The sequence below is a fragment of the Ictalurus furcatus genome, chromosome 8 (assembly GCF_023375685.1).
Source record: "Ictalurus furcatus strain D&B chromosome 8, Billie_1.0, whole genome shotgun sequence".
Classification (NCBI taxonomy): domain Eukaryota; kingdom Metazoa; phylum Chordata; class Actinopteri; order Siluriformes; family Ictaluridae; genus Ictalurus; species Ictalurus furcatus.
The window spans coordinates 15,198,465-15,217,643 of record NC_071262.1 but is presented as its reverse complement, the minus strand read 5'-3'; the positions used below and the strand labels follow the sequence as shown (position 1 = coordinate 15,217,643).

The 19,179-nt window shown below is 38.3% G+C and overlaps 1 protein-coding gene across 2 annotated transcripts in view; it reads left to right on the top strand.

Annotated features, from left to right (window-relative positions):
- Window positions 1–3,499: 3,499 nt before the first annotated feature.
- matr3l1.1 (matrin 3-like 1.1) overlaps window positions 3,500–19,179 on the top strand; it is a 39,207-nt gene continuing 23,527 nt past the window's right edge. The window contains exons 1-18 of one of the 2 annotated variants that reach the window (XM_053631014.1): window positions 3,504–3,800; window positions 6,896–7,027; window positions 7,116–7,984; window positions 8,986–9,047; window positions 9,129–9,167; window positions 9,561–9,577; window positions 9,937–10,043; window positions 10,345–10,406; window positions 10,789–10,827; window positions 10,921–10,952; window positions 11,035–11,090; window positions 12,412–12,531; window positions 12,937–13,061; window positions 13,190–13,868; window positions 15,674–15,755; window positions 15,862–15,899; window positions 17,793–17,933; window positions 18,925–19,058. In XM_053631014.1, the coding sequence (XP_053486989.1) occupies window positions 7,226–7,984; window positions 8,986–9,047; window positions 9,129–9,167; window positions 9,561–9,577; window positions 9,937–10,043; window positions 10,345–10,406; window positions 10,789–10,827; window positions 10,921–10,952; window positions 11,035–11,090; window positions 12,412–12,531; window positions 12,937–13,061; window positions 13,190–13,868; window positions 15,674–15,755; window positions 15,862–15,899; window positions 17,793–17,933; window positions 18,925–19,058 (2,492 nt within the window). In that variant the 5' untranslated portion in view covers window positions 3,504–3,800; window positions 6,896–7,027; window positions 7,116–7,225. Of the gene's footprint in view, window positions 3,801–6,895; window positions 7,028–7,115; window positions 7,985–8,985; window positions 9,048–9,128; window positions 9,168–9,560; window positions 9,578–9,936; window positions 10,044–10,344; window positions 10,407–10,788; window positions 10,828–10,920; window positions 10,953–11,034; window positions 11,091–12,411; window positions 12,532–12,936; window positions 13,062–13,189; window positions 13,869–15,673; window positions 15,756–15,861; window positions 15,900–17,792; window positions 17,934–18,924; window positions 19,059–19,179 lie in introns of both variants that reach the window. The other variant, XM_053631011.1, reaches the window with a different exon arrangement.

Genomic DNA, 19,179 nt, shown 5'->3' with positions numbered 1-19,179 from the left:
GAACTGAAAATAAATCTTCTGTTAGAATTTTTCAGGAACCAAAACCAAATAATCCCAGAACGTTTTAGCTGGGTTCCCAGATAGGCTCTAGATCCACTGCAACCCTGAGCAGGAAAAAGCAGTTATTGGTTATGAATGAAAGTAAAATTTGGCTAATACAGCACTAAGACAACATTGTTTAGAACTTCATATTAACATAATGTAATTGGGTTTAGTTTAACTTTGCGTGTGTATGAGGAAAGTTCCAAAGTAAAATGTGGTGGTTTGTTTGTGAACAAATGTGTGTTTTTGAGGGAATGTTTTAAGTGAACGAATTGTTCCCGTTCACGTCTATGTACTGACTCCTATTTTTCATGCACTCAAGTCTCGGCCATTTTTAACAAAGGTTCTCAAACTTTTGTAAGTAAAGCCCCCCCCCCCCCCCCCCCCAAACCAGTGGGCTGGTGACATCCAAATAATTAGGCACAAACCTACGATAATAGCCAGCCAGCCCCAGAAACTGTCTCGCCTCACAATCGCTGCTGTCTTATCAATTTGGGGATGCACCTGCCCATGGCCCAAGTGGAAGCCCAGATACCATATTTCCATGTACACTTCTGTGGGTTTGCTGTGAATCCCGCCTGCCTCAGCGATCTCAGAACAGCCCTCAGATGCTGCATGTGATACTAGTTACACTGCCAATCATTACTGTAGATGATCGTGTCATCCAGATAAGCAGTGGCACAAGCAGTGTGTGGACAGAGGATTCTGTCCATGAGTCACTGGAATGTCGTGGGGGCCCCAAACAACCCAAAAGGAAGGTCACAAATTGGTGTAACCCAGAGTGGAAAAAGCAGCTTATTCTTGAGATATTGGAGTCAAGGGGGTCTGCCAATATCCCTTTCTCAAATCCAGTGTCAAAAGTGAGCCGCACCTAATCGATCGAGCAGTTCATTAATGCATGGAATTGGGTATGTCGTATTTAGAGACCATGTTGATATTTATAAAGTCCACACAAAAATGGACAGACATGTTGGCCTTGGGCACTAAGGCTACTAGGCTGCTCCAGTCACTTTGGGACTCTTCGATTACCCCCATGTCAAGCATAGCCTTGTGTTCAGGGATCCGGCATGGGCAGCTGCGTACAGCCACACCTGGAGGACTCCCTATGTGGTGTTCTATGAGATTAGTGTGACCAGGTAGAGACGAAAACATGGTAAACTCCACCTGCAACTTGGCACCCTCTGTGATTTGTGACGGGGAGAGGTGGTCTCCATAAGGGACAAAGTGGATTGAGCTATCATTTTTAGAATTACCTCTAGTCCCAGCTCTTCCCTCTCCAGAACTACTCTCACCAAAGCCACAGGGACTACCTCTCTCCATGGTTTGACGAGATTGAGGTGCCTCATCGCATAGATGGTGTCCCAGACTCACTGTGTGACCTCAAAGGGTCCTTGCCACTTGGTGAGTAATTTGGAGCTTGATGTGAGTAGCGAAACAAGCACTTTCTCTCCTGGTGCAAATTCCCTTAGTTGAGTACCCCGGTTATCACCTGTAGGAAATTCTCCTGTGTTAATTGCCGCAATGTGTGGAGTTTTGCTCTCAGGTCAAGAATGTACTGAATTTAATTTTTGTTATTAGAATGTCCCTCCTCACAATTTTCTCTAACGACATCTAAGACACCATGAGGCTTGCCTCCAAACAATAATTGAAATGGGGAAAACCCCATGGAGGCTTGCAGGACCTCTTGTACTGCAAATAACAGGGGCTTGACCCACTTATCCCAATTCCACGCATCATCATGAACGAACTTACTAATCATATTTTTAAGCATCTGATAAACCATTTGACCAGCCCACCTGTCTGTGGATGTCTTCCTGTGGTCGCATCTTGTCTAGGGCAACATGGGGCATGACCACACGCCTGCTGGACCAGGCCTTGGACACCTGCTGATCCGCCACCTGTGAATTGAACAGGTCCTTGATGCTCTGCTCCTTATCTTGGTGCAGCTGGAGGAGGGCCTGATGCTGGGTCTGGTGGAGGTTGGTGAGGGACATGATGATCTTGGCCAGCAATAAGGACTCATCTTCCTCAGTTTTCCCAGGTTTCAGGCCCAGTGTAACACTTCCCAGGTTCGGATAGGGAACTAAGAAGCTGGAGGCAGGATTGGAAAGACTCAAACTGTGCTTTATTCTTTATCTTTTACTGTCACGTTTCAGTGGCTTTATTTTTTTTAAACACACACAGACACACAGACACACAGAGAGAGAGAGAGAGAGAGACACAGAGGTCTTTGTGCTGGTTGGCTCTCTCTGACCTTAGGCACTCATCTCTCTCCTTTTTATTCTCGCCAAAGCTCATTGCAATACAGAATATTCATTAGTCTAATTCCCCGCAGGTGTGCAATCCTTACCACTCACCTTCTCCGGCTCAACCCTCCATTCACAAACCGGTGCTCAAGCACACCCCCACTTCTATACCCCCCCCAGTTCAAAGACATGCATTGTAGGCTGATTGGCATCTCTAAATTGTCCGTATTGTGCAAATGGGTGTGTGATTGTGTGTGCAATTTAGCCCTGTGATTGGTTGACACCCCATTCAGGGTGTCCCCCACCTTGGGCCCAGAGTCCCCTGGGATAGGCTCCCTGCGACCCTGTGCGGGATAAGCGGTACAGAAAATGGATGGATGGATTGTAGCATTGAAAACTACTTCATACAAATATGTTAAATAAATAAATAAATAACATATTCTCATTCATGACCACTCTCTCAAAACTAGCCTGTACTGACTGTCTTGAAAATAAATTCACCAGACCTTCTCTTTGTGGATTGGACATGCCAAATGTAATAAATCCTATAAATATAATAAATCACAATCTTTTCTCCTGAAAACTTCCATCCATCTATCCATTTTCTGCACAGCTTATTCCAGGGGACTGGAGGCACAAGGTAGGTGAAACAATGGCTTACTCATAATATCTAAAAAAGACCCTCATTGGTGTAATGATGTACTTTATGGAAAGGGTCAATGATGGAATCAGTGAACAAATCTTTTTGGTGAACAGAATCAAAAGATTCTAGTCACTGGGATGAATCGAAATTAACACCACTAGCAAAAAGTCCCAACAGATAGTGTTACAGTAACATACATATTTACCTCATGTGTCTAAAAAAATTAATCCCTGCTCTAAAGTAATAATGTTAATGTTCCTTATGGTGAACTTGTTGTTCTGTGAACTTAAAAAAAAGTCTAAAATGACGTTAGGATTTGTGAATCTATATCCCTGGACGAGCAGGTAGAACACTGATAGGATTTGAAACTAGAGAATCTCTGGGTTACGATTCTTAAGAAGAGAGAAAGTGAAAATACAAGAAAGTAGGCGTCCTGGCCTCGCTACACACTTCCCACACCAAGCCCTTGGGAGAGTTTCCCAAATGACACAAAGTTCAAATGGCAAAATCTCTCATTTATTCCAAGAAAGACAGAGTATATATCGTAATTGACACATAACAGAGACAGTGGGTTAACTATTGATTAGCTAGGGGGAAGGACATATTTGCATAAAACAGGAAGGTATGTAAATGCACAAATGGTGAAAGAAAATGGGGGGTGGGGGTTGGGGGTTAACAGTAAACTTATCATGACATTTTTATTATAGTGAACTGTAACCCTTCTGAGAAATACTTTGGGCGTGTTATGGTTTTTTTTTTTTACTCAAGTAAAAAAAGACTTTTACTTTGCCTCTTGTTCCGGTTTTCTCCTGCGGGCGGAAATTCCTTTAGCTGTCCGGCTACGCTACATTTACTAAATTCAGCAAAAGGTATGTTATATTTGTTTTTTGTTTTTTTTTTATTTAGTTTGTCTGTGTCGCCAGTCCAGTTTTGGTATTTAGTCGAAAGATACATGACAGCATGGCTTTCTGCTAGCTAGCTATGTAGTATACTGAAGGGACGTGTGAAGCTAATGCGTAAAGCTTGTATAGCCTTATAGAAAATGTCGATATTTATCCCTTTCATGAATAGTTTTCACACGTATTTCTGTTTGAGATGTTTCTATATGAAACATCTCTAAATCGCTTGAGACCATCACTGTAATTTATTGTAAACCATTATCCTGATTTCTGTTGCTCTTTATGACCAATTGCCATTCTCAGTGCAGGATGTCTCTGCAGACAATCTACACAAAAGCCAAAATAAAATAAATAAATAATAAACTCTAATGAACGCTGCAGCTTTTTACAGTGGAATATATCTACATTTTAATTTTCAACATCTGTGTCACGCAGCAACAGTCGTAAATAATATTACTGTATTTTATAATTCTGTTAATCAAACTATAGAATAGAGGTGAAAGTTTTTCACTCTTTTCACTGATGTGTTTGACGTGCTTCATTCCTGCACATGGACAGTTAATTTACTTTCAAATAAGTCATATTTTGGGGGGTTAAAAAGTTCAAATTTAAACGATATGCAATTTTCATTAATAAAAACCATCTCAGAGTATGTGTTTTAATAATTTATGGCTGAAAGGGTTATCGATATTTTAAACTGCTCTACTTGACTAATGAAATCGTGCAAAAGCTTGATCACTTTGTATAGCATTTGAGAACATGAGCAAATGTTGGCTTTGTTACCCTCTATCATTGCTGATGATTGCTGATGATTGTTTTTCTTCAGTAAAACTCTAAATTGTTAACTAAATAGATTAGATGAGACAGATCAGATACTGATCATGAAGCAAACTACAATATTACAGGATCAACCACAGTAGACATGCATTTAGTGGCCATTCAGTACACTGATACTGAACCAACACACACGCCTGCAATATAGGTCATTTTGTAGGTATATAATTACTGACTGGAGCCTCTACTTCGTTTGTCAAAGAACAAGAACTACCAAAGGATCACTGTTGACCTGAGTGGTGGACCACTCCCAGAACAATAGGGTATGGATTACAAGGCACTTGGGTGTAAGGCTGTCTAGTAGTAGTAAAGATAGTAATACCGCAGTGCTGTTAAATACTCAAATCTGATTCCGAAAGTAGTTTAAATCACAGGTTTATATTAATGTACTCCTTTACAGCACATGTACATATAATCATTGATATTATGAAGGTTGCTTAAAGGAGACACTTATTTACCATTCATGGAGGGTGTGTCGGGTGTCAACTAACCTGCTTTGTGGTTTCTCTGTAAAATAACAAGCTTAATAACTTTAAGTAAGAGAAAAAAGGGGGTAGTGAGGGAGTGACTTTTTATAGCTGTTGTAACTTAAGTGATATGAGGAACTTGTCTTGTGGATGTTCCACAACGTTAAATGTAACTATAAACAGTTAAAAAAGTATGACCTGTCTAGGGCTGGGCAATAAAACGGTATCAGTATTTATTGGCGGTACACCTTTTATTGGTAACAGGGAAAAAAATGTTCCGTATAATGCTCGATAAAATGTAAACATACATGAAGTTTGGTTGCATGAAAAACCCGCCGTCTCTGGATCATAAACAGCCTATCATATGCCTTGATAAAGGAGTGTGCTACGAGTGACAAGCAAACAGCCAATAACAAGTTGCATATCTGTGGGGTTCAGTTGAGTCATTGCCATGTGACATTAGAACACGCGAAAATGAGTTCAGTGCCTGCTGAGGAGATTGTGAATAAAAAAAGTCAGCTCACCAGGGTGGCAGTTTTTTGTTTTCTTTTCATCTGACCAACATCAGAACACTGTTGTGTATAAGCTTTGCAAAAAAAATAATAATGTCACGGCCAAGTATGGAGAAACGAGCTGCGAGAGACTTGTAGTGCTCATGCGCAGTGATCCGCACATGAACAGAGGGAAAGGGAGAAATGTGACATTTTGCCGCTTTTTGTGTTTTCTGTTAAAATGTCGGCTCTGGGGAGGACAGTGAGTGTCCTCAGAGAAGGAGCTCGACTCGTCAGATGCGGATCTCAGTACAGTGTTATCCCGAAGTAAGTGTTAAAGTGGATGTTTTATACGAGGCTAGGCTAACTATGCTAACAGGCTGAGCACAAACCACGAGTCACATTCTGCACTGTAATGCGATGTTGATCTCCCTTAAAGTTTAATTTGATTGTTCTACATTTACACTTACATTGCATACATTTTGTAACATTTTATTTATTAATTTTAAGAGTTTCTTCAACACTTGTTTATTTAATCTTCATATAAGAGAAGATATTTGTTTAAATTCTGTTTCGTTTTTGACTTAAAACTAAAATTATTTGTTGTTTGCCATAATAAAGTGGGTGAATAAAAAATAAAGGGGTTAAATTGAAACTTTTTTTCCTACTGGTCTTTGTTTAAAAAAGATTCAAATTTATCGATAATTTTTGATACCGAATGATATGAAACATTGTAATGTGATAATTTTTTTTAGCTGTACCCCCCAGCCCTAGACACGTCGTTCATTAATAAATGTAAAAATTGTAATTGTTGATACATTGCTGTGGTATAAAAGGAATAATGCTTCAGAATGTAACATTATAAGAGAATAATCAACTTCGGGGTGATCACACTCCAGCACGTAATTGATTATTTGCTAGAACAGCACAGCTTTCATGTTTTATTCGTCATTTAGAAATCAGAACCACCTGACATGTAGATCTATCAAGTGAATTAGCCAGCCAGCTAGAGAGTCTCACATGTTGGGATGGTCTCTGTGAAACAATAGCCTCTATTCTTATTCTACCTGCTATTTCTTTGTTTGATGAGGAGAATGTGTTCCAATTTGGTGGACTTGTTTGGGCAACAACAGGAGTTTAATTTGCAACATACCTTTTTATTGTGAGAACTCCACAATAATAAACACTTCACTCCTTAAACAGACTAGTGAAGAGAAGACCTTGGTTTGCAGATCTTTACTAAACACATGCCTGCCTTGAAAATTTCTTCCAGAACAGGAAACGGCATCTAGCTAGCCTCGCAATTATCAACACACCCATTTCAGAATCCTGGTGTGGTGGTGTATCCTACATGATTGCTTAATGCACCAGCATCTGAACGATTATGTCTGACTGATGCTTGGAGGTAAGTCTGAGTTTGTTGACTTGTTACTTGGCAACGAGAAGGACCTTGAGTGCATGATTTTCTTTTTATCTACAACCTTTATCAACAGGTGAATGATAGTCTGCAACTCAACCAACATCAGCTCCCCTTGAAAACTGCTCTTGCTGATCACTTGCTTTGTCTGCTGTTTTGTCATCTGGAAATCTCCAGCCCTGAAGCATGTCTCAGAAATACCCCTACACGAACACAGGGGATGACTTTCTATCACATCAAGACATGTATCCGGATTCGTATCAGAGACAATCCAATACGTACCGGCCAAGTGTTAGATCCTCGTCTCAGGAGCAAAATTGCTCTACAGTTTCCAGGAGAACTATAAACTCTCCTGGCAACTTACCCGGGCAGGCTTTGTCATTTCTTCACAGCTGTGGATTGGAATCGAGCGATATAGCCCACCTTGCAGAACTTCCTGAGCATCTCTTCACGGTCGAGACACTTTCTGAAATGCTTTTACAGATCAAAGAACGTAAATTATCCAGCACTTCATCATCTAGGCCCAGCACAAGTCAGCCTCTTGACGATACCTCGACTCGTGCCTGGGAGGGTAGCAGCCACACCAAACCAGTTGAGTATCCAATTGATCGAGCTGCCCACCCAGTGTACCCTCTTCCTCCAGAGCAAGTTCAAACCTGGCAGGACCGCTGGGGGAATCCTCGACGAAGAAGTTCTTTATCCACCAGCAGTGCTCCAGACTACATCGTCTCCAAGGACACTGGCCCATATAGCAATACCACAGAATCACCAGAGGCCTCGTCACGCACTTTTGTTGATTTCGGCCCGAGGCCTCTCCTTTCTCTGAAATTAGAGCCACCTGTTATCGTGCCTACTAGGAAGGAGGCCTCAGACTACAATTGCAAAATTCCCCCGGCTTTTCCTCATGTGTGTTGTCTCTGTGATGTATCTATCCGTTCTACAAAGGTAAGTAGCATCTTGAGTTTTCATGCAGCTATCATTACCACCTCGTCACCAAAAGATGTAAATTAATATCAGCTTTGGACACTCCGGTAAGTTTATTGGGAAACGCTGTAGAAATATTATATCTATACTACAGCCCATGATTAGTGTTATTTTATTTATTTATTTATTTTTTATTTCATATGTTTCCATATGTAATTTAAATTGGCTTTGTTTTTAATTTGGATTTATTCATTATATATGAATATAATATATATATATTATTTATATATATATTATTTATATATATATATATATATATATATATATATATATATATATATATATATATATTAGTTAATAATTTTAGCTCTATGGGCAGAGTTCATTTTTGTCAGATCTATAGAGAATAAAAATACACAGATTTGTAACTATCAATTTAAAAAAAAAAAAAAAAAACATGCTAATGTTGCCTTTTAACAGTAATCAGTCCATTTATTCTGGCAGTATGAGGTATTCTGTCAAACTCATGGTTAAGTTTTGGAAAGCTGGTGACTTCTATTAACTTCTGCTAAAGTTATAAATCCAGCCTGAACTTCAGCTTTTTTTCTGTAGGTTAATGTTTTTGTATCGAGTAGGTTTTGGACGAAATGTTGCCATCTAATACCATTAAACTTTGCTACTTAACTTCTGCATTTATTACTTAAAATTGACCATATTTTTAAGACTTAACAAAAAACAATTTATGTCTACCTTGTATTTTATTTCATTTATGTTCAGGAGCATTTCTAGTTTTGTTTCATTGTCATTTTCAATTTAGTTTTTGCTTATGTTAGTTATGAAATGTTCTGGCATTTTTTTTATTGAAAATAACTTTGGTGTCTGGAACAAGGAAAAATTCCTCCCAGTGGCGAGGCTAATTATCTTGAACATTCTGCAAGGCATATTTATTGCACTCTGTTGGAGCTTTATCTAATTCTATGCAATGTGGATGTATTTTTGCCCCCCCCCCTTGCTTTTTGCAGGAATGGTTTTTTCATGTTCGAGGTAGTGAGCATGCTAAAGGTCAGCGTGAACTTGTGAAAAAGTAAGTGAATCCCTCAGCCGTGAAAACTGTGTGTTTTACATTATATTATGTTGGTGAATTTATCATAAATATATTCTGTAGGTACCCAAAGTGGGCACAGACTGCTGAATCTACGAGAAGGTAAATAAATTATGTAAAAAAAAATTTAATCCCATTTCAGTAGTTTTTCATTGATTTGAACAGAATAAGAACAGGTTTCACTATTTACAGTAAAATTATACTGACTTAAAACAGTGTGTACTGGACAAAACTTAGGATGCGATTGTGAATTAATACAGACATCTGGTACATTGGCCCATTCATTTTTATTACTGTTAAACATTGACAAATTTAATTTGGCTCTGTGAATTTATCTTCCCCCCCCCCTCTTCTCTCACTCCTTCTGTGTCCTCCTATTCTGCACCTGGTTATTTATTTATTTATTTATTTATTTATTTTACCTATTAATGTGTGTGTCATACTGTTTCAGTAGGAGAGATACACAACTCTAATGTTATATTCTTGTAATTTCAGGAATGAAAGTGCCAAAGGTAAAATTCCCCAACTTCTTGAACTTGTTAAAACATAAAATCTCATGTTGTGATTGTGCTATGACACGCAGGATGGGGTTGTACTTGCGTATAACTATGTACACACAAGATGGCTCTGAATATCTTATGCATTAATTCAGTGTGTTGACCGTGTATATGTGAAAGTGGCGTAATACCATCGTAAATATTAGTGCCGGTATAGTACAATGTTCCCAACAGACTGGAATAACTAGTTTTATTAACGATTTCGTACTATGGTTTGTGTAATAAATTTTAAATAAATACCATTTAGTCTTCATACCCATTATTGTATTAGTCACTTGGTTTCTTAATGTATTAATTTTTCACTGTCCTCTAAGTTTACAAAGTGCCAACTAGAACGGAGGCCTCAGACTTCAATGGCACAGTTCCCCCAGTTTTTCCTTACTTGTGTGCTCTCTGCAACATCACCGTCTTTTCTGAAAAGGTAAGTAGTCTTCATAGAGGCAGCATTACTACATTTTCTCATATTTGTATACTTAGTGTGCCAGCTAAGATGTTCAGAGTAACAGATTTAACACCAAAAAAGCGGGGTGGGGGAGAGACCTGTGATGGAATCTGAACATTTCAGTCCTAGGCTGAATAACTAGATCATGTTGCTAGCTACATAAATACATGTACATTTTTTAAATTCAAGCTTCATGTGATTGATATGATGAACACTACTGAAATTCTGTGCTATCTGATGTATGCAATGTCTTTTTTTTTTTCTCCCCCTTTTTTTGTAGGACTGGTCTGTACATATTACAGGTGGTCAGCATGCTCAGAGCCAGCTTGACCTTATGGGAAAGTAAGTCATCATTCAATCAGTTTAGTAGCCCTATTACTGAATTCTGATATTATGTTTTGATATTTTTCCTCAGCTATAAAATGGATTTGACATTTTACACTAGAAAATATCATTTTAGTAGTTATGTGGAAGCTTTAAGCATGGTGTGTAATATGCATTGTAGTCTCTACTTATTTCTCTGACTACTAAGATATCCTTAGAGATGACCAGTCTTAGAAATCACCAAACTGTACTCAATCAAGATGTACATCCCCAGTTAAATATACATTAGCTGTTAAATATAATGAAACAAGAAATTGTCTGTGCCAGTGCATTTATTAAAATATTTTATATAATTATAGTGTTTATAAAATTATATATAAAAGGAATTGCATTTCTGTAGGTACCCAGAGTGGGATGGGACTGTTCAATCTTCTGGAAGGTAAACAAATCTGGTCAATAATTGGAAATGCACTTATTACACAGTTTTAAAATACACTAATTTTGTAGACTAATTCTTTGTAATTTTTGTTAGAAATGATGGTGACGCCTCCACTGACATAAGAGGTAAAATCCTCATCTTTTCCTGAGCATGTTAAAAGTTAGTTCTCATAATATTATATAGTAATTATGCTGTATCTTGTACAAGATGGAAGCTCAAAAGAAATTACTTCAGCTATGAAGAGGTCGCAAGCGAAAGATGAAGTAAGTATGTTGCAATTCCTGCCTTTCCACTTTCATTTTCTATTTACATTTGTTTGTGAACATGGCAAAGTGGTCTGTGTTAAGTTTGAAATCAATACAGTGGAAGAAAAATACTTGAGAATTTCTGAGACAGTTTGGAGAAGAGGCTTATGTGGAAATGGGAGTTCAAAGACCAGTCAGAGTATAACGTTTCTACCTGTGCAGATTTCAGTTAAATTCAGGTTATACTAATAATTCTTTTTTAATGACATTTTATTGGTTTACTTTCTATATGATTTAACACAGTCAATACAAACAAAAGTTAACACGACAGGCACAATACAAAAAAAGCGAGATGTAATGCACAAGAAGATGGATAAGTTGGAAGACAATACAAACTTGGGTTTAATATAATTTCTTCCTTTGAATAACTTAATGTTCTCCCAATCATCTATATGTATGTGATTTCGATTCAGTTTTGCTAACATTTTTTCATATGAGGCATTCTCAAACTACATTCTAAGTGTAGGAGATCTTTCCAGCATCTAAGTGTCTGTTGCACTGCTGTGACATTTTAATCTGAGGAATCTGTTTTATCTTCTAAAAGACTTACACATGGTGAAAGTGGAAAGTCCTCTCCCAACCATCTCCCAAGATATTTCAACACAATTTCCCCAAAAGGCAAAAACTTTGTACTTTTGCAGTGGGCATGAATATATGTGCCAGTTTCTTGTTTACATTTCCAGCATTTATTGTTGTTTAAACTACCCATTTTATAAAGCCGAACTGGCGAATAATAATACCGGTGTAAAACCTTATACTGGATATATTTAACTCTTCTAAATGTTTCCGTGTGTATACTTATCTACAGTCAGGTCTATAAGTATTTGGACAGTGACACAATTATTGTAATTTTGCCTTTTTATACCACCACAGTGGATTTGATATGAACCAATCAAGATGTGAATGAAGTGTAGACTTTCAGCTTTAATTTAAGGGGTTTAACAAAAATGTTGTATGGAGTCCCTCCATTCTCACAGGCTCAAAATTAACTGGACAACCTAACATCATAATAAATATTAGGATTATTTTTAATACTTGGATACAAATCGTTTGCATAACTTGGGTCATGGATCTATATCTATCTGTATGTCTGTCTGTCTATCTACCTATCTATCTATATGTGTGTGTGTGTGTGTGTGTGTGTGTGTGTGTGTGTGTGTGTGTGTGTATATATATATATATATATATATATATATATATATATATATATATATATATATATATATATAAAATAATATTGTATTTTAATTCTTCAGTTGTTTCTGTTTTTGTTTTTTAGCTGAGTTCTCGAGTTGTGAGCTTCACACCATTACCTGTTGGAGAAGGGATCATTGCAGAGTTGACTGCCATTGCTAAACGTTTTGGATCTGTCAAAAAATCCTTGTTTCTGCCAAACCGGGTACCAAGTTCATTGCACATGTGGACATTAAATATTCATTAGAGTGGAAATTGGAATTTTAGGTTTAAGTATAAATAAGAACATAATTACCACACCTTTAGCGCTCACTGTTAAAATGGATTGTATTATTGTATATGGACTATTAGATTGTAAGATAACATGTTCCTGCTCATTTGATTGTGATGTAATTCATTTAAAATTGCACATGACTATAAAATCCTCTAAACTCTTTTATATATAATATATATATATATATATATATATATATATATATATATATATATATATATATAAAAGGAAACAGTTTTGGGCAATTAATTTATAGCTGCAGTCCTGAACTGTCAGGTGATACTTTTTTCCAAGTTTACTTGTGCCTTCTAATACTTCACTTCATCTCTTCCACAGGGTTTTGTGGAAATGATTTGTTTAGCAGACGCCAAGAAATTGGTTGAACACTACTCAGCCAATCAACTGAAATTAAAAGGCAAATTAATTCAAGTCACTTTCTCTGGTGAATATAACTCACTAAGGCAAGTTTTCATACATTTATATGAATATAGGTGGTCTTCATGCATTTTGTAGCCTCTACCATGATTATATGTTTATCAGTTTCCTTCATTTTTTATAATTTGCTATCCTTTCCTTGCTTATGGCCCAGGGAGGCTGAAGTTAATGACGAAACACAATCCCGGCGCTCTCACACCCACAGGAGATCTAGCCCAGGCAGGCACAGCATTCAGAGGGACTCTCCTAGTCCCAGGAGAAGACGTTCATCAGAAAGGACTCACTATAGCCCCAAAAGAAGATACTCATCAGAGAGGACTCGTTCTAGTCCAAAGAGAAGATGCTCATCAGAGAAGTCCCATTCTAGCCCCAAGAGAAGACGCTCGTCAGAGAGGACCTACTCTTCTAAGAGTTGCCATGTAAAAGAGCGAGAAGGTTCTCGAAAATCCATGGAGAGGTCTAGTACTTCAAGTTCATGCTGTTTTTCAAGCACTACGGTTAAAGATGAAGCTACACAATCAAGTGCAGATACAGAAGAAAAAAGAATTGTGAGCAACAACTATGTTAAAAGCATGGGTTCAGATGGTGACCTTGAAGGGATAGAAGTGATAGCAGATGATGGTGAAGAATTGGTGCATGACATTAATGATTATGAGTCTACAACAAGCGTCAAGGAGAATTTACCATCAGAACCAATGGATATAACAAACGTTCACACAGAGGAACAAGTAAAGACTGGAAAATATTCTCCAAATGCTGATACATCAGAAACATTAAACAGTCTGAAGGAGGGCCAAAAGTTTGAAGAACACAAAGACCAGGAATTAAATGAGGTACTTTTACTGAAACTGTGACGTAAACAGTACAGTATTTATACTGATTGGCTATGTTATCAGGAACGTCAGGGCACCTGCTCATTCATGCAGTTCTCAAATCAGTCAATTATATTGCATTTACATTACATTTACATTTATGGCATTTGGCAGATGCTCTTATCCAGAGTGACTGACAGAAGTGCTTTGAAGTCTATCAGTAAATACATCCTACATCCATACATAATTGTTCACTAGGTCACGCACTAAGAATACCATCATTAGCAGAGGATAGAGTAGCCGTTGTAACAGAGTCCTGTGGAGATATCCACATCTCTGTTGGTGGCAGAAAGTGAGGAGAGTAATGGGAAGCTAAAGCTGAGATGAAATCAGCTTTCTTTAAAGCAAACTGGCAGTTCCAGAGCCCACCTACCACCACTGTTTGAGAATGCGAGCACAGTGGAGGGTAGGTAAGGTTACTGGTAGTTTGGCCTCAGGTTTGTGGCTGAGAGCTTCTGGGTGTAAGAGATGTCCAGAGCCTAGTCAGGAGTGAGGTTAGTGAGTTTAAGTAGGGCTGAGAGGGATCTGGTAACACTACATGGACTTATGCTTCTGACCACTAACCTTCAATATATTTTAGTAAGCCCTGCCCATAATTCACACCTCAAGGGAGACTGAAACTACTCTTGATTAAAGAGCGAATTAAAATATATCAACAGACACTTCCAAAAACTGCAGAATCAACAATATTAGTGACAAGAATCTAGATCGAAGAGTCAACTAGATAGTACACAAGTCAGAATCCTACCTTACCAGTAGATAGAACAACTTATAGCACGCATGTGGCAGTAGTGCAGTGCATAAAATCATGTAGATACAGGACAATACAGGGTGTCCTAAAAGTCTCCATACATAGGGGACTTCATCAGTGGATGTTTGTGGACATCCACTTCTCAGTTGGTTCGCAACACTGAGTCTTTTTGAATTTGTTAATAAGTTTGGCAAACGTCTAACAGTGTGATAATATAAACTAACTAAAATTTGAAAGACATTTTGATAAAAAAGTGTTAATTTCCCCTATGTATAGAGACATTTCAATGTTGACCTTAAACATCAGAATGGAGTGATGTCAAAAATGCGATGTTGTTGGTGCCAGGCAGGCTGGCTTGAGTTTTTCAGAAAATCTCCTGATCTCCTGGAAACTTCATACAATTTTCATACTCCTGGAATTGTCAATACTCCTGAAAAAAACATCCAGTGAGTGAGTGGTAGTTCTGTGGGCAGAATCACCTAGTTGCTGAGAGGGGTCAGAGGAGAATGGCCATACTGGACTGTTGTAGTCCATCTGCCTTAAGGTGTGATGTCTTGTACATTCTGAGATGCTTTTCTGCTCACCACAGTTGTGTAGAGAATGTTTTGTTTTTTTAGTTGCTGTGACCTCCCTGTCAACTCAAAACAGTGTGTCGGTTCTCCTCTGACCTCTCTCATTAACAAGGGGTTTTTGCTTGCAGATCTGCTGAGCACCAGATGTTTTTCATTTTTCACACCATTTGGTGAAAAGTCTATAGACTGTTGCGTGTAAAAAATCCTAGGAGATCAGCAGTTTCTGGGAAAAAAACATCTGGTACCAACAACCATGCTATGGTTAAAGTCAGTAAGATCACATTTTTCCCATTCTGAAGTTTTATGTGAACATTAACTGAATCTATGAACGAGCAGGTATACAGGTGTTCCTAAAAAAGAGGTCAGCGAACGTATATACAGTTTTAAATGAATTTTAATACACGTTTTAAATGTGTCTTTGGGTTTGTTTTGCTTTTTAACAGGAGGAACATGACTTCCCCAAGAGTCTTGAAAATTATGTGACCTTAGATGAGTTCATGGAAGAAAATTTTTCAGATTCTCAAGGTCTTCTTTTCACAACTGTCAGAACATGGCAGCATTTTCTTGTTTGTTTTGCTTTTGTAAGGCAGGTCTGTAGACTTATAAATAATTGTACTTTTATGCATTTCAGAATCAGATGAACCGAAGCCCTCAATCCCAAAAACCAAGGTTAGTCTTTTTTTCCAGATTTTGGTAACTAGTGTTTTAAGTGATCACCTGAAGGGGAAGAGGACAGATGAGGTCTTGCCCCATACCGGTTCATACAGATTTTTACTAGTCTGTGACGTGTGTGTGTGTGTGTGTGTGTGTGTGTGTGTGTGTGTGTGTGTGTGTGTGTGTGTGTGTGTGTGTGTGTGTGTGTGTGTGTGTGTGTGTGTGTGTGTGTGTGTGTGTGTGTGTGTGTGTATATATATATAACATTTTTGTAAATATTTGATTAAAACTTTTCATGTGACAACACTGAAGAAATGACACTTTGCTACAATGTAAAGTAGTGAGTGTACAGCTTGTATAACAGTGTAAATTTGCCATTAATGTCTAAACTGCTGGCAACAAAAGTGAGTACACCCCTAAGTGAAAATGTCCAAATTGGGCCCAAAGTGTCAATATTTTGTGTGGTCACCATTATTTTCCAGCACTGCCTTAACCCTCTTGGGCATGGAGTTCACCAGAGCTTCACAGGTTGCCACTGGAGTCCTCTTCCACTCCTCCATGATGACATCACGGAGATGGTGGATGTTAGAGACCTTGTGCTCCTCCACCTTCTGTTTGAGGATGGCCCACAGATGCTCAATAGGGTTTAGGTCTGGAGACATGCTTGGCCAGTCCATCACCTTCACCCTCAGCTTCTTTAGCAAGGCAGTGGTCGTTTTGGAGGTGTGTTTGGAGTCTTTATCATGCAGCCCAGTCTCTGCTTCAGTATGTCACAGAAGATGTTGGCATTCATGGTTCCCTCAATGAACTGTAGCTCCCCAGTGCCGGCAGCACTCATACAGCCCCAGACCATGACACTCCGACCCCCATGCTTGACTGTAGGCAAGACACGCTTGTCTTTGTACTCCTCACCTGGTTGCTGCCACACACGCTTGACACCATCTGAACCAAATAAGTTTATCTTGGTCTCATCAGACCACAGGACATGGTTCCAGTAATCCATGTCCTTAATCTGCCTGTCTTCAGCAAACTGTTTGTGGGCTTTCTTGTGCATCATCTTTAGAAGAGGTTTCCTTCTGGGACGACAGCCATGCAGACCAATTTGATGCAGTGTGCAGTGTATGGTCTGAGCACTGACAGGCTGACCCCCCACCCCTTCAACCTCCTCTGCAGCTATGCTGGCAGCACTCATACGTCTATTTCCCAAAGACAACCTCTGGATATGACGCTGAGCACGTGCACTCAACTTCTTTGGTCAACCATGGCGAGGCCTGTTCTGAGTGGAACCTGTCCTGTTAAACCGCTGTATGGTCTTGGCCACCGTGCTGCAGCTCAGTGTCAGGGTCTTGGCAATCTTCTTATAGCCTAGGCCATCTTTATGTAGAGCAACAATTCTTTTTTTCAGATCCTCAGAGAGTTCTTTGCCATGAGGTGCCATGTTGAACTTCCAGTGACCAGTATGAGGGAGTGTGAGAGCGATGACACCAAATTTAACACACCTGCTCCCCAATCACACCTGAAACCTTGTAACACTAACATGTCACATGACACCGAGGAGGGAAAATGGCTAATTGGGCCCAATTTGGACATTTTCACTTAGGGATGTACTCACTTTTGTTGCCAGCGGTTTAGACATTAATGGCTGTGTGTTGAGTTATTTTGAAGGGACAGCAAATTTACACTGTTATACAAGCTGTACACTCACTACTTTACATTGTAGCAAAGTGTCATTTCTTCAGTGTTGTCACATGAAAAGATATAATCAAATATTTACAAAAACGTGAGGGGTGTACTCACTTTTGTGAGATACCGTGTGTGTGTGTGTGTGTGTGTGTGTGTGTGTATATGTATATGTATGACTCATCAGAAGAAGTAACCACATGCACAAATCCTGTCTCCTATACGAAGCAAAGTATCAAAGAATCTGAATCACCTACAAAAAAAAGTACCAGCAAAACAACTGCAGAACCCAACACTTCAGAGAACTTGGACGCTGTTGATCAGCCTAAAGAGGAACATGACACTGAGAGAGTGACAGACTACCTCAAGGTAAGCAAACCTGTTACAGTCTCATTTTTATGTATATAATTCCTTTAAGAATTCAGAAAGGATTTCTTCATTTATTATTTGTTCTGCTTTACAATTATGTATATAATATATAAAACAGCTGTAGAATTTAGAAATGTATAAAATGGTAATGTTTAACACGACTGTAGTTTTTCCATGCGCATATTTCAGCATATGTAAGGAATACAACACAACAGGGTGTGCTGTTATAAGAAAATAAGAAACTCAGTCTTATTTTAAAATAAACAGCACATACTGAAGTGTTTTATTTATTTTATGCCCCAGTAATTTGCCAACTATTAATTTTTATTTATTTATTAAAGAATGATGTATCATACTTAAAAATCAATTCATATTTATGGTTAATGTTATGGAACGTCTGTGAAACAAGTTGGTTTCTATTACCATTTACATTGTATAATTTATAAACAGTTCTTCCCTTAAGTTCTCTTTTTTCAATTCTCTCTTGAAATTAATAAGAGAAAAAAAACAGCTCGTGCTGCTGAGAAATTGTCTCTTTACCAGAAAGCACTACTGTCAGATTGGCTGTTCAGAGAATAAATCAGCACCTGAGAAAAAAAACACAGCTTGTGCAGCTGAGAAATTGTCTCTTTACAAGAAAGCACTACTGTCAGATTGGCTGTTCAGAGAATAAATCAGCACCTGAGGAAAAAAAACAGCTTGTGCTGCTGAGAAATTGTCTCTTTCAAGAAAGCACTACTGTCAGATTGGCTGTTCAGAGAATAAATCAGCACCTTCTGACCAATCAGATTTGATAATTCAGCAGCATTGTTGTATTAGGTGTATATAAATAGCAGATGTTTTTGCCTCTGGCAGACAATCTTGAGTGTGTTTTTCTCTTACTTCCCTCTCCGAGGGATTTATTTTAACACTTTTAATAATTATATGCTCTATCATTTTACTCACTATTTTCAGGACTGTCAATTGGTTGTTTAAATAATTTTTCTTATAGGGGTTTGTTGAGGTGGTGTTCACATCTGATGCTGATCGAGTCACAGCTGATTCTAAAACTCAAGATATTGTACTACCCAGTAATGTCTTGATGATTAAAGTGTCTGAGAAATACTGCCATCTACCAGAAGAAGGGTAATTATTTTAAAGTATATTAATCCTACAGCCCCAATTCTGAAGAAGTTGGGACAGTGTGGAAAATGTTAATAAAAATAAAGAGGAGTGATTTGTAAATGTGTTTTGACTTGTATTTAAA